General features: G+C 39.5%; 2 protein-coding genes across 2 annotated transcripts; both read right to left on the minus strand.

Moving 5' to 3' along the window:
* Positions 1-5713: 5713 nt before the first annotated feature.
* On the minus strand, positions 5714-8252 carry caiap (CARD- and ANK-containing Inflammasome Adaptor Protein). Its single transcript, XM_083563449.1, has 2 exons — positions 6822-8252; positions 5714-6570 (listed from the first exon to the last, which is right to left on the minus strand). The coding sequence occupies exons 1-2, from the start codon at positions 8226-8228 to the stop codon at positions 5719-5721; spliced, it is 2259 nt and encodes a 752-aa protein (XP_083419575.1). The 5' UTR covers positions 8229-8252; the 3' UTR covers positions 5714-5718.
* Positions 8253-11350: 3098 nt separating this feature from the next.
* jun (Jun proto-oncogene, AP-1 transcription factor subunit) lies at positions 11351-14524 on the minus strand. The gene has a single exon (XM_083563353.1). The coding sequence runs from the start codon at positions 13057-13059 to the stop codon at positions 12064-12066; it is 996 nt and encodes a 331-aa protein (XP_083419479.1). The 5' UTR covers positions 13060-14524; the 3' UTR covers positions 11351-12063.
* Positions 14525-15450: the final 926 nt, after the last annotated feature.

The following is a 15450-nucleotide window of genomic DNA, read 5'->3' on the forward strand; positions in this document are numbered from 1 at the left end:
GTAACATTTTGCTGCAGACAATAAAGGACACGAGTTTTTATAAAGAAAGTCTGAGCCAAGTTTTAAATAAGTTTTATGCACATCTTCTTCTTCTTCTTCTTCTTCTTCTTCTTCTTCTTCTTCTTCTTTCAGCTTCTCCCATTAGAGGTCGCCACAGCGGATCATCCATCTCCATACCCCCCTCTCTACATATGCCTCTTTCAGACTCTTTTCTCACCACATCCATAAACCTCCTCCTTGGTCTTCTCCTTTTTCTCCCTTCTGGTGGCGCCATCCTCAGCATTCTCCTACCGATATACCCCATGTCCCTCCTCTGCACATGCCTACTGACTTTCATTCCCCTTCTCTCCAGCGCATACCTCCAGCTCTCCAGGCTCTTCTCAACCTGCTCCCTACTCTCACTACAAATCACAATATCATCCGCAAACATCATAGTCCTCAGAGACTCCTGTCAAGACCTCGTCCGTCAACCTGTCCATCACCACTTCAAACAGGAAAGGGCAGTTAAACTTCCACATTGAACCAGTCTGTTGTTCCTACTGCACACGTCACTGCTGTCACACTGTCCTCATACATGTCCTGCACCACCCTCGCATCCTTTTTTTTTTGACACACCTGACTTCCTCATACAATACCACAGCTCCTCTCTCTGCACCCTGTTGTACGCTTTCTCCAAATCCACAACCACTCTATGCAACTCCATCTGACTTTCTCTATACTTCTCTATCAACATTCTCAAAGCAAATAATGTGTCTGTGGTGCTCTTCCTCAGCATGAAACCATACTGTTGCTCACAGATGGTCACCTCTTCTCTCAGCCTGGCTTCTACTACTCTTTCCCATAACTTCATAGTGTGTCTGATCAACTTAATTCCCCTGTAGTTACTGCAGGTCTGCACATCTCCCTTATTCTTAAGGATTGGTACCAGCACACTCCTTCTCCATTCCTCAGGCATCCTCTCACCTTCAGGGTCTTGTTGAACAACCTGTTTAAAAATTCCACTGCCATCTCTCCTAAACATTCCCATGCTTCAGATGACATGTATGTCATCTGGTTCTACTGACTTTACACTTTTCATTCTCTTAATAGCTGCTCTCACTTCCTACCTACTATTCTTATCCACTTTCTGCTTCACCATCTCCACATCATCCAACTATCTAAACAATTTTTCAAAACAAGTTACATCTGTTCATGGCAATGGTATTCCATAATGACAGTGGCATCTTCCATCAGGATAATGCTTCTTGCACATCTTCACTGCAACAAATTTTTGAGGAACACAACATAAAGTTCAAGGTGTGGTCTCAACCTCTGAAGTCCACATATCTCAATTTAATGGAACATCTGTGGTATTTAATAGTCAAAACTAATCCAATCATGGAGGATAACAACATACAACATACTTAAACATACACAACATACTTAAAGGATCTGCTGCTAATGACCTGGTGCCAGATAAACCACACCTTCAGAGGTCTTGTGGTGTCCACAAGACACCACAAGCAAACATCATTGCTGCTTACTAGCTCTAACACTGCCCTTTTCTATTTCCCTTAGAATAATGCTGCATTTACAAAATGTATGAGATTTCAATTTCAATTACTGGAATTTCTAGACTGTAAGGTTTTTTGCAAACCTTGTAAGCATGAAAAAGTTATAACTACTGCAAACAAGTTCTAATGGTTTTACAAAAATGTTATTATAATGTTTTGGGTGAAGTCCATCTTTAAAAAAAATTGGGGGGGGGAATTCTCAAAATAGTATTGTTTTCTATATAGCCACAGGTCCCATAAAACAGGTTCCATTCCTGTATATGTTTGCCATATGTCGATTTTACAAAATACCTAAAATATATAAACTTGAAATAAAAATATATATACATTTTTATTTCTTGTTTAAAGAAATAAAAATAAAATATCTCATATAGTGTTTCATTTTCCTTTGAGTAGTTTTACTTAAATCTTGATAACATTTTTACATTTTGTGAGCAAAATGTATATACATTTATTACATTCTTGTTATATAAAAGCCGCTTTTTTCAAAATAACTGCAAAAAAGTGCAATTGGATCATTAAATAATTGGATGAAATCTTCACATTTTCAATGCCCACCATCTATTCCAAGATTAAAACTTCCATAGATATTTTCTAAACAAATCAATGCTAGCAACCTACAACCAGTAGTCATTATTATTACTTTTATTTTATTATATATTGCAATTTCTAGAAATGCAGTGTATGTTTGTTACCATGACTAATGCTTGACGATTTTTTTTCTTGTTTCCACTGGTGAGACCACAATTCCTTATCCGTAGTTATTAAGTGACTGATCTCACACCTACAAAAAGAAATGCGGCATTTATCTTTATAGCATATCAAGACCACTTATCAGTGCCCCAGATTTTCATACTTCCTGTTATTTTTTTGTGTCTAAAATGGTTAGCATAGCTACTCCAAGATAACAAAGGATTATGTATTAAATATTGATTTTAAGCACATAAGGTCCCTTATTGATTTGATACAAGGACATGCTTTGTAAAAATCATACAAATATTTTTTAAGGTCATTTACATATACTGTGTGTGTGTGTGTGTGTATATATATATATATATATATACACACACACACATGTTTATGCACACTTTTTAGAATAAGAAGACAGAAATAACAACATAATTGTCAGACATTTTATATCTTTAATGTGATCTTGCAACAAACAAAAATCTGGAGAAAAAATGCTTTGTGGTTGCTTCTCTTCAACTGAGCCAGGGGCACTTAATGGAAAAATTAATAGCTCCAAGTTCCAATGTATTTTGGGACAAAACGTTCTGTCCTCTGTCAAAAAGCTGAAAGTGAAGAGGATTTTCACACTACAGCCCAGCCAAAGTCCAGATCTCAATCACATTGAAAACCTATGGAATGACCTAAAAAAGAGATGTAAACTTTCTTTGCAAAAAAGAATGATATAAAATTCCAAAGTCTAGATGTGTGAAGAATTATTGCAATAAGAAAGGCAAAATGTGCTTCCGCAAAGTATTAGTTGTAATTAGCATTAATGTTCAGACGTTTAAATAAATTATATATAATCACAGAGTACTATTCGTGTATATGTGTATATAATGTGTGCGTGTATATATATTTAAATATATATATATATATATATATATATATATATATATATATATATATATATATATATATATATATATATATATATATATATATATATATATACATGAATGTGAAATGTTGGGCAGAATGTACAGTAAAGATATAAAGAGGAGTAATATGTAATGAGGAGTACAAAAGATATACTATGTAATATGTACATTGTATGTATAATTGTACAGACGTTATATACCGTGTTTTTATAGTGATCTAGTGGTGTAGTGTAGAGTTCAGTAGTGTCATGGTGAATGAAACAAAGCTGTATCTGAACCTGCTGGTTCTGGTACGTATGTTCCTGTATCTCCTTCTTGATGGAAGGAGGTTAAACAGTTTATGACTGGGATGTGAAGAGTCCTTGATAATGTTGTGAGCTCTGTGCAGACATCTGCTGTGGTGAAGGTCTTGGAATGGGCCTTGGAAGGTCTTGAAATGGGCCAAACTACCAGCAACAGTCTCGCACCGCAGTATCTGAGTGAACTTCTGTACCAGTATGATCCTCCATGCCTACTTAGATCAAAAGGTGCAGTCTATCTGTCGGTTCCTCAAATAACGAAGACTACTGCAGGGGGCAGATCTTTCTTTTATAAAGCCCCACAGTTATGGAACAGCCTTCCAACCAGTGTTCGGGACTCATACACAGTCTCAGTGTTCAAGTCGAGGTTGAAAACACATTTGTTTAGTCAAGCCTTTGATCAGTAGATTTTTTTCTTAGGTAAAGGCTCAGATCTGGAGGTAACATGGATATAGAGTGTTTGGTGAACTGGGATATTTGTATGCTGTCGTCCCCTCACATTCACACGTTCACTCAGGTTTGTTGATGGTGGTGTGGTGGGTCGTTTCTGATCCCAGAGATTCCTCATGTCAGTGTTACCTTCTGGTTCTCCCTTTTAGTTATGCTGCCATAGCGAGTCTTGCCAGAGTCCAAACTGCACCGTGATATTAACTTTCATACAACAATAAGGACACTTAATAATCCATATCCTTCTCTTCCTGTCACCCCCTCTCTCTCTCTTCTCTCTCTCTCTCTCTCTCTCTCTCTCTCTCTCTCTCTCTCTCTCTCTCTCTCTCTCTCTCTGTTAAACATGCTCCTGAGGCTCCAGTAACCACTGCTCCTGCCCCTCTCCCCTCTGTGGATCTTCCCACTTTGTCCAGGCCTGCCTCTGGATAGTGTTCTCTTTGACTGGAGGCCACTCTGTGCAGCTTGGGACGGTTACTCATCAACACCTTGGGTGGTTCCATGAAATTCCGGAGTAAGAACGGGCGCTTTGAGGATGGATTGGACTGTAGTTAATGTCAACAGTCTCCTACACTGACTCAGGACTACTTTTCGCTTCTGATCATCAAATGGACATTTGGCGCAACCCAGATGAGGATGGGTTCCTTCTTGAGTCTGGCTCCTCTCAAGGTTTCCTCCTTATGTCATCTCGGGGAGTTTTCCCTTCGCCACAGTCGCCACCAGCTCGCTCATCAGTGACAAACTTACTTATAAAGAACATATTCACCACATTATCTGTGTAAAGCTGCTTTGAGACAATGTCATTGTTAAAAGCACTATACAAATAAAAATAAATTGAATTGAAAAGTCTTCAATGGCAGGTAGTTGGGTGCCAGTGATGCGTTGGGCGGTTTTGACCACCCTTTGCAGGGCTATACGTTCACACACAGTGGAGCCTCCATACCATACAGTGATGGAGTTGGTCAGAATGTTCTCGATGATGCAGCGGTAGAAACTCGTTAAAATCCCTGGGGACAGATGAGCTTTCTTGAGACTTCTCAAGAAGTACAGGCGTTGTTGTGCTTTCTTAACCAGAGCTGAAGTGTTTTTGAGCCAGGACAGATCCTCAGAGATGTGAACTCCCAGTAACTTAAAGCTGGAGACTCGCTCTACCTCAGTTCCATTGATGTGGACTGGGAAATGTCTCCTGCTGTTGGATAGTCTGTTGGATAGTCTCTAGAATTCCTTTTTTGTAGAATGTTGTTTATATTATTCATATTATAGTACAATATAATTTTTTTTTATCTCATGATTTACTTTTTTCAGCATTACCTTAGACCCCTTGAGCTGTAAATGGCAAAAGAATCTCTTTACGATAAAGCACTGACTACAGAGCCGGACGCAACTCCTTAAAGATACCCTCAGTTTCATTATGACAGAAAACCCCCCAAACTCCCACCCGCAAAAAAAAAACCTAACCTATGTGGTTATGTATATTAAGTATATTGATTTGCTAAGGTTTACTAAGTGGAGTTTTAGATTTAGTATGAATCAGCGGTAATCACCACTATACACCAATAAATGACTCAAATGTTGTACATGTGCCTATTTGCGACATTTGGGTGACACCTAGTGACCAGATGTTGTTAAAGAGTTTATTTGAGAAAAAAAAAAAAAAACAATCAACAAAAAAATGTATATTCATATAGCCTATTTAGTATGTCTTCCATAATTATCTTTATATTACATTGTTGGGTTATAGTTCTGATCTGAACCAGTTTAAACAAAAAAGCTTCCAATCCACATGATTACTTTCATTATACAATTCTAACATTTTTATTTAATGAGAAGCATCTTCTTCTTCAGCAGCAGACAAATGTTCTGGTGGTTCAGACTGGCCTCAGCCTCTGCTACCTGCAGGGCTGTTTTCATGACGTTGTTAGTAGCCTGGAGGTTTACCTTCTCCCCATGAATCCAGTTTACCAGCTTTTGCACTGTGCCCAGATGCCCTGTTCGACAGGCCCAGTGTAACGGTGTGTCTTTGTTATTGTCAATGGCATTGATCTTGGCTTGTCTTTCCAGCAGCAGGCCAACCACATGCTCCTGCCCATGTTCCGCAGCGAAATGTAGAGGTGTCCTCCTCCAAACATTCCTCTCATTCACATTTTTGTTCTTACCAGCAGTCAGAAGAGTAGCAACCACATGAATGTGTCCATTCCTGGCAGCATAATGCAGAGCCGTAGAGCCGTCCATGTCTTTGGCTGCAACTTTTGCCTTTACAGCAACCAGGGTGGAGACAGCCTGAGTGTGTCCTGCCATCGCTGCCAGGTGTAATGGAGTCTTTTTCTCTTTCTCAACAACGTCAGGATTAGATTCAAAAAATAGAAGCAGTTTTATGATGCCTATGTCACCTTGAGCAGCTGCCCAGTGTAGTGCTGTCCTAGCCGTTCTGTCCTGTGCATGGAGATCTGCCTTTCCTTCCAACAGCTGGGCGACAGCCTCCTTGTGTCCACTCTGGCAAGCAAGATGGAGGGCAGTGAACCCATCCTGAGTCACTGCATTGATCTGAGCTCCTTTGTGGAGTAACAGGGCCAATAGTGCAGGGTGGTTGTGTAAGGCACAAAGATGAAGAGGCATCTGTTCCTTGGGGCCTATTATGTTGGGGTCTATGCCCATATCCAGTAATATCTACAAGAAATGTTTAAACTTGTTTAGTGAAATAGTGGTAAAATCAGGTTAAATATCTAAATTATTTTGAGTTGTTAAAAGTTATATACTTCTATTAAAGTGAAGAAGCATGCACAGTTTACTGGAGATTATTAGTTATAAATTAATAAGAAATATTATCTATTTTGTCTTGTGAATGATTTTGACTCACCAATATTAGTAAAGCATTATTGTACTGTAATATACATCTTATACTTAATGTTTTAACATACCTCTGTTATTTGCTTACTGCCACTTTGGGTGGCCAGGTGAAGAGGAGACATTTGATTGGGTAGTCTTGTATTTATCTGGGCTTTATTTGAGACCAACACTTTAAAAACCTCCCAATTGCCCAGCTCAATGGCTAGGAGCAGTGGTGTGTAACCCATGTCATTACACACATTGATATCAGCTCCACTTTCTATAAGAGCCACTACGATCTCGTCCAAGTTTCTCTTTACTGCTTTAAACAGAATCGATTTTACTTCATTTTGAGACATCGTTGTCTTAATGTTCCTCAGAAGAAGAGAAAGCAAAGGCTTCTTGTTGAGCTCGAGCGCAGCTTCAATAACTCCAGAATCCACATGAGCTCCAGCTTGAAGAAGCACAGCAGCTGTTTTTTCATTTCCTCGGCTAATAGCATGGAACAATGCTGTCTTCGTCTGGCCATCACAGGTGTCTACTGAGGCATCATTTCTCAGTAAAATTTTAGCAAACACAGAGTCATCATCTATTGCTGCCATGTGTAGGAATGTTGTCTGGTTCTTGAAGTTTCTTCTTTCCTCTAGCACCAGTGTCCTGACTGTGTTCTCATGTCCATTTTGTGCTGCTAAATGTTGGGGTGTTTTTAAGGCTTGGTCTGTTGCATAGATGTCAGCTCCAGCCCTTATAAGAGCCAATACAGCTGATGTGTTCCCCATCTCTGATGCTTTGTGAAGAGCAGTGCAACCCATTCGATCCCTTAAATCCAGTTTAGCACCTTGACGAAGCAAAAAGTTTATAACTGACACTTGACCATGTTCGGCAGCCAGGTGTAGGATGTCATGAAAGAATGCATTTGTGTCATTGATATTTATGCCTTTTAGAAGTTCCTGCAATCGTGGCACGTCACCTATAGACACTGCATTGAGAATGCCATTTGATGAGTCTTCAGGTGTTGCAGGAGTCTCCTTTAACTTGTCTGAGGAAAAAGGCAGCTCTGTCTTTTTTGATTTATGCTCCACTGTTTCATTTATATGGGTCCTATTGTTGTCCTGAATTGTTTTCATTGGCCCTTGCCGATCTTTTTCTAGAAGATATCCAATCAGCTGCCTCCGTGTATCCTTAATGTTTTCATTCAGCTGTCCCACGTAGGTTTTCATGCTCTGGTAGAGGTCAGGTTGAGCACTCTTCAGACAGGGGTAGAAGAAAATGCGGCATGCCCGTTCTCCTCGTGACATCAGGATGTTGAGCATTCTGGAGTTCTTTTCCTCTTGTGCTGTAATGCTGGACACAAGAACTCTGTTCTCAGGTAGAAAAACTCCATTAAAGACCAGAAGGTCCAGCAAGTCTTCCGTGTTGGAGATGCCACCAACTAGCTCTTTCTTTCTAGTCCGGATTACTTCAATAGCATATGGATTCGTAAACTTGGTTGAACCCATGGCAGTTCCTCTAAGACATCAATCACTGGTTAGAGCTTCAAAAATTTATCCTGTGCCCAAATTCCTGCGAGAAGTTTAAACATAGGCGTAGGCAGCTTTATCACCAAGCAATCAAATATCTCTTAGCAACCACTAAATACAGGTGAACGTCCACTTCAGGAAACCTTTGTCATGATTGCCATGATTGTAGTTCTTGGACTAGTTAGAAGTTGTTGAAGTTTAATTTAAACATATATATATATATATATATATATATATATATATATATATATATATATATATATATATATATATATATATATATATATATATATATATATATATCTTAGTGGCGGGATCACGTCGCAATTATAGCAACCATCAATAAGGTACAAAAACGCAATATAAAGTAAGAAACCCAGTTAAGACTCCAAACCTCCACACTACCACCGCAACTGTGCCACCTACAGCATCTGGAGCAGTTCAGAATCAATATTTGTCTAATAACATGACCAAAAACATTAAATTGTAAATAAAATACATCATACTCACGAGAGATGTATACTCATAATTTGCACCGCTCCTCAGAGGCTGTAATCCAGTGGTATCGCTCGTATTCACTGGTCTGGAAGTGGAGAACAAACCCTTTCCCTGTCCGAGACAAGCTAGCTAGCTTTAGAATTGAAGATTAAATTGACATGGCAGCACATAGAGGGTAAAATATAATTGGACAAAAAATTTTACATCCACGTACACGTACTGGAAGCAGTGCAGCCAAGCGAAATGCTTTGAAATGAAAAGAATAAACTGTTGGGAATAAATTAATACAATTTCATTAACCAATTATTAGAATTTAGGTTGTAAATGTACGTCAGTGCTTCTGATAGTGTTTAGGCCAGCAGAGAAGGCTTTGCTGGGCCTGACCACCCCTCATATATATATAGTGTAGACACTTTAAACAAGAAACAGGAGTGGATTTCTTAAACAAAACAATTCTGAAGTGTCTATAGGTGGATTGGGGGAAATTATGTTCATATATATATATATATAAATCCACTCCTGTTTCTTGTTTAAAGTGTCTACACCTGTGTAATCTGATACATGACAACTGTACCCATAACAATCTTTGGTTAGTGTTTCTTTTATTACCAGGACTGCACTCATGAACTGCTTTAGACTTGAATATGTGCAAATTCTCACGGATAGGGACTGTGTAGCCTGGATTGTTAAGGAATGCTACACTATCTCGTCATTATCATCATTGTCATCACACTACAAGTACTACTATAATTGTATGAGTGTTGTTGTTGTTGCTGTTATTGTTATTAATAATAATAACAACAATAATAATTTTAACATTATGTATTTATGTATGTTTAAATGTATTTATAAAAGGTTGATGTTCATGAAGTTGATGTAAATATATGACAAATTGAACAATATTAAAAAACATTTTGACCATATTTTAAGGTACGCTATATAGGTATTTCTCAAAAAAAAAGAAAGAAAGAAAGAAAAAAAGAAAGAAATATATTTATTATAACTAAATGAAACAGAAGCACTGAACCCAGCCTGAGGAGTTCCACTTCCCGGAAAACACGCCCACTAGTTGATGATGTTGGGCTTCCGACCGTTTTCTCGCCTTATATGGTCATGAAGGGAACAACCTTCCGGTATGATGTCAACCTTTTACAAGAGCGGACCGTAAAAAGAAATAATAAATATTGTATGAAACATGATAAATATTGCATAAAATATCTCCATATACATTTTTATTATATATATATATATATATATATATATATATATATATATATATATATATATATATATATATATATATATATATATACACACACGATGTAATACAGTATATATCTTTAATGCTAGTTACTTTTCACCCACCATACACACACACACACACACACACACACGTGTGAAATGTAACTAGGGCATTAAAATTTGGTGATAAGGTCCATATTTATAATACAAATGTATTGAAACAAATTGTACATATACTTTATTACATATTACAAAGCTAATTTTTTACTTTCAATATAGGCACCTCCTGAATCTGTTCCGTGCCTCCAAGTTCTCCAGTGTGCGAGGATTTACCCTGTACACCTCCTCCTTTGCGTAACCCCACATAAAGAAAGTAAAATAGAGTGAGATCTGGACTACTTATATATACTATTATTATTTAACTGAATGAACACCAAGAAAATTACAATTTTGATGCATATACATGTAGCCCAATTAAATATTTTATAGGGTTGATAATCAGAGTCCATGTGGTTGTTCTAGTGTAGTGTACATATTTTTTGTATTGTATTTCACAAATGGGCAAATCTTCTACATGTCTGATTGAACACGGAGTTGTGCCGCCCTCTGGTGGTTGTTAACGGCAATGACAGGAAGCACGAGCTGGTGTGGCAGTCACAATTATAATAAAACTTCCTTATAACTTGTTCATTCACTAATAATAGAACCAGTTAGCGCGTGTGAACTTTTTTGTGCATGTTAAACTGAACGATAAGTGTTATTTCTGTTGTTACAATAAACTGAAAGCATGTTTATTATTCAAACAATGGCATCCTTACTCTCTGTGTACTACACGTGTATTGACAATGCAGTGGCTGTAAAAGTGCGGTTTTTGAATGCACATGGTTTGCAAATATAATCGAGAAGGATGGTATAAATAGCACAAATATTAAGTGGTGCACAATCACTTTACATGAGCCAGTTAATTATCGGGTTCTGTGGGTTATAGATTGGATAAATGTATGAACTCGAGTCCATTTATGACTGTTTTACACTCATTTATTTATGTCACTTTGTTAACTAAATAAAAACTCTATATGGAAATAACAATTAGGTTACTGTTTAGAGTAACAGGTGATGCTGAAGATAGTCTTTAGCATTAGTTACAATTAAACTTGATTAATTATATCTACATACGTGAACAAAATATATTTAATTTTACCTATTAATGTGCTGTTGAAGAACAACACATACAGCTTTCTTTTAATCTGTTTTTCAGTCTGTTTCAGAAGCTGTTCATTGCATTAGTTGCTCTGGAGACATGGATAAACCTGTTTGCGTTGGCAAGAACACACACATTTCAATAGACAAGAGACTTTGTGTTTTGGTTCAACATACTTTTATTACAGTTTATAAATATTGATTAGTTTCTGATGAATCCAGAAAACAAACATAAAAAAAAAATGATGTAGTACTTTTTATTACAAATGGTAAACTTAAGTACTTTGTATTTATTTACACATAACAATGAGTGAAACCTCATTAAAAAACCTTGAGAAAGAGAAAACTGCTGAAGCTCGACTAACTCAACGTGAATTTCATTCAGTTTAAGAGCAGTAAAGGTACATTGCAACTCAGAAGGTCAGGCAGCTTTTGTCAAAAACAAAAAAACAAAAATGTTTTTTTCTTCGCTTTCGGTGCAGGTTTCATCGTCCCTAATCACAGTTCTCTTTTTCTTCTAATACTGAGTGCTCCTGGAGAAGCTTAGGTCCATGCACAACTTGGTCAAAAGGTGAGCAAGATTGAGTCTCTTTTTTTTTTTTGTCATTAGGGAAAAAAAAAAAAGAAGAAGAAGAAACGACGTGTAACAGTGCGAGGCTCTCATGCTGTCCAGGTCATGTCATGGTCACCAGTGAGCGCAGTCGGAGGAGTCTTTCAGCTCCAAACCGGACTTCCTTTTACGCACCAGTGCGTAAAAACGCGCGGTCAGACAGTCCCCGGTCCTGGAGGACTTTATTGCCGGTAGAGATGCCGACCTGGTCTGTGTGTCCTTTCAGTCCCTTACGCGACAACTCCACATGTCCAATTTTTATTTTCAGAATGTCTGCAGCTGCTGCGTTAACATGAGCTGACAGCCGCTGTTGACGTGGTTCATGACTTTCTGCTTGAGCTGAGCGACCTGTTCGCGGAGCAGGTTGGCTGTGGACGCCAGCTCCGAGTTCTGCGACTTGAGCGTCTTGACCTTGTCCTCCAGGCGGGAGATCCTCTCCAGCTTCCTCTTGCGGCACTTGGAAGCGGCGATGCGATTGCGCATTCGCTTGCGCTCGGCCTTGATGCGCTCCTGGCTCTCCATGTCGATGGGAGAGAGCGGCGGGGTCTCCCCGGGCATCTCGGGCACCGTTTGCGGCTCCTCTTTGAGCGCCTGGAGGCGCGGGTGCTGCACGGCTAGGGTGTGCTGCTGCTGTTGCTGCTGCTGTGGAGGCATGGACGTGGTAGTGGTGTAGCTGCTCATGGCAGGATTGGCGCTGGTGAAGCTCGGCGCTGTGGTGATGGCCGGGTTAAACGTGTTCAGGTCGGCGTAGACCGGCGGGTCGGAGCGCACGGTAGTGCTGAACACACCTCCACCTGCCATGGACGACACGGGCGCCATGGAGGAGCTGCTGCTGCTGTTGTTGTTGATCGTTGTCTGAGGGGTCGCCGTGACGCTGTTGGGCGGCATGTGCTGGTGATGGAGCTCGGCCAGCGCTCGCACAAAACCTTCTGCGAAGCCCTCTTGCTCGTCCGTGACGTTTTTAGGGCACAGGAACTGGGTCGGAGTGGGGGTCGTGGTGATCATCCCGTTGCTCGACTGGATGATGAGGCGCTCGAGCTCGGGGGACGCCAGCTTGAGCAGACCGACGTCCGGCGACGTAAGCAGGTCGTTGGCTTTCGGCCGCAGGTGCGGCTTGAGCGCGCTGCCCGGGTCCGACAGGTTCAGGGTCATGTTGTGCTTCAGCACCTTGGCGTTGTATCCGAACGCGGCGGCGTCGTGCTGCGAAAACGCGGCGCTCAGGGAGTCGTCGTAGAAAGTAGTTTCCATCTTAGTAGACATAGAAAGAGAAACCAAAACTTTTTTTTTCTTGTTTCTTGTGGCTCAACTCGAGTCACTCACACTCCCTCCTCGGTGCGTCTTCTTCCAGATGATTTTTCTGATGTATAAAAAAGTGTAGATTGGATTATAAAGTCAGAAGAATACCACCAGCAGGCGGGTTCCCACTCCAGACTCGCTCCTCTTTTATGGGTTTACACTCCCGGAGTCCCGAAACAAACTTTCCGCGAAGTTATAGTCGGAAGATCATTAAAAATCAGTGGAAAAACAACTCTTATATCTGGCGCTGTGATGAAGCTCTCAGAGTTTCGGCGGTCGGAAATCATACGGTTGTAAACTTTGAATATTTTTTTTGGTTTGGAGCAGAGCTCGTCTCCTTCTCTGTGCCTCTCCGGAGTGAGGTCTGTATACTCTCTGAGCTTCTCCAGCGTGGAGGCCAACCTTATCTGCCTCTGCCGCCACACTAAAAATAGGCCTCCCCATGATGTCATGCCTGACGCCTCTGATTGGCTGGAGGAGACTCGTGGGGCGTTCCCATGGCGCTCCGATAAGGCGCGTTGCCTAGACTACCACCAGAAGATTCTTCTCCGCGCAAAGCATTATGGGATGAGGTAATGCCGAGGGTCGAAGAGCGGTGCATGATGGGATTACGTATTGTTTTTGAATATCCAGTTACGCGCTTCGCTGCTTGGACTGTGGCGGGATCCGAGTGTCTCTGTCAGATGGTGGGATGGTTATACAGCCATAAGATCGCACTGCTTGGGATAAAGTAAAGTGATTTAAAGTTTTAACACGGATTTGTGATGGGATTGTTGATTGAAAATGTATTTAAATATCCGACATCATCCCTGGTGTTGATTGAATTAAAATAAAATCCTGCCCCGCTACGAATCGTTTAGTTAAAATTCAGTTTTTTTTTTTTAAATATATGAAATACTTTATGATATAGATACAAATAAATAAAAAGTGACAGTAAGACTACTTCATGCCGAAGCGTGTTTGCGCGTGTCCCCAATCAGCCAATAGGAATGGAGAGGAGGCGGGCCTTCCAGTGGACTGACAGCATGTCACCCGACACGTCGGCTTTAGGGAGCGTCTCACAATTCTCTATCTACATTTTCAAATCAAACAACCAAAAACAACAACAAAAAAAGACTAAACGTAATAGAAAATACGCATTTACTTAAAATATAACTAACTAAGATTAAGTATATGTCTAGTATGGTTACGAGTCAATTTAGAGTTTTGTAAACTTTTTCTTTTGTGACAAGATTTTTTGACACTTGCCCCTTAAAGCAACTTAAAACTTGTTTGCTCTTTCTGGCACGTTTCAATCCTATTGCGACAGTCAGTTTACTGCCTAAACACACGTAACCGTGACGTTGCAGCCTCAATAACATATGATACCTATGAACTATGATCCAAAATCAAATTTTAGTCTACGTGTCCACATAAAAAAAAAAAAAAATAAAACTACACAGTAATGCCTAACGAATGTGTTGTTTGTCCATACCCACTAACTAAATGTTCACTCTCTCTCACACACAATAAACTGTTTAATATCTTACACAAACATATTCTGACTAACATATGTTTAATTTTACTTTGGACACTGTTGTTTTTTTTTTAATAACATATAAAAATATGATAAATCCCACATAATTATTAAAAGGTGTACAGGACCAGTCAAAAGTTTGGCCACACCATCTCCTTCAGTGGTTTTTCTTCACTCTTAATATTTTCACAAACAATTTTCAACATTGTACAATAATACTGAAGACATCCAAACTATGAAAGAACACGTATGGAATTATGTGGTTCACAAAAAAAACCCAAAATATGTTTTATATTTCAGATTGTCCAAAGTAGCTACATTTAGTTTTGCCAAATTTTAGCTTGGCAAACTTATGGCATTCTCCAATGAGTTTTCAGCTCACAGGTGTGTCCTGTCAAGAGTTAATTCGAGACATTTCTTGCCTTCTTAATGTGCTTTAGACCATTAGTTGTCTTGTGTAGAGGAAAGGGCGAGGACAGACTCAATAGCCCTATTAGTGCTACAAAATCTACTATACAAATCCATAATATGGCAAAAAACATTCAATTAAGTGATGAGAAAAGACAGTCCATCATTATTTAAAAAAAATGAAGGTCAGTCAATCTCAAAAATATCAAGATCTTTAAATGTATCCCCAAATGCATTCTCCAAAACCATCAGATGCTATGAGGAAGCAGGCTTTCATGAGACCGTTCCAGGAAAGGAAGACCTAGAGCTACCTCTACTGCAGAGGATAAATTTATTGGAATTACCAGCCTCAGAAACCGCAGATTTACATAATTGGCAAACAAATTTCAACATCCACTGTTCAAAGGAGACTGCGAGTCAGATCCTCTTGG

This window comes from Silurus aristotelis (genome assembly GCF_946808225.1).
Source record: "Silurus aristotelis genome assembly, chromosome: 15".
NCBI classification, from domain to species: Eukaryota; Metazoa; Chordata; class Actinopteri; order Siluriformes; family Siluridae; genus Silurus; species Silurus aristotelis.

Bases quoted from the DNA above. Each gene is read 5' to 3' on its own strand.
- jun (XM_083563353.1), bottom strand. From the start codon at position 13,059: ATGTCTACTAAGATGGAAACTACTTTCTACGACGACTCCCTGAGCGCC.
- caiap (XM_083563449.1), bottom strand. From the start codon at position 8,228: ATGGGTTCAACCAAGTTTACGAATCCATATGCTATTGAAGTAATCCGG. The intron at 6,571-6,821 runs GTATGTTAAAAC...CATTTCTTGTAG, and splicing joins GCAGTAAGCAAATAACAGAG to ATATTACTGGATATGGGCAT.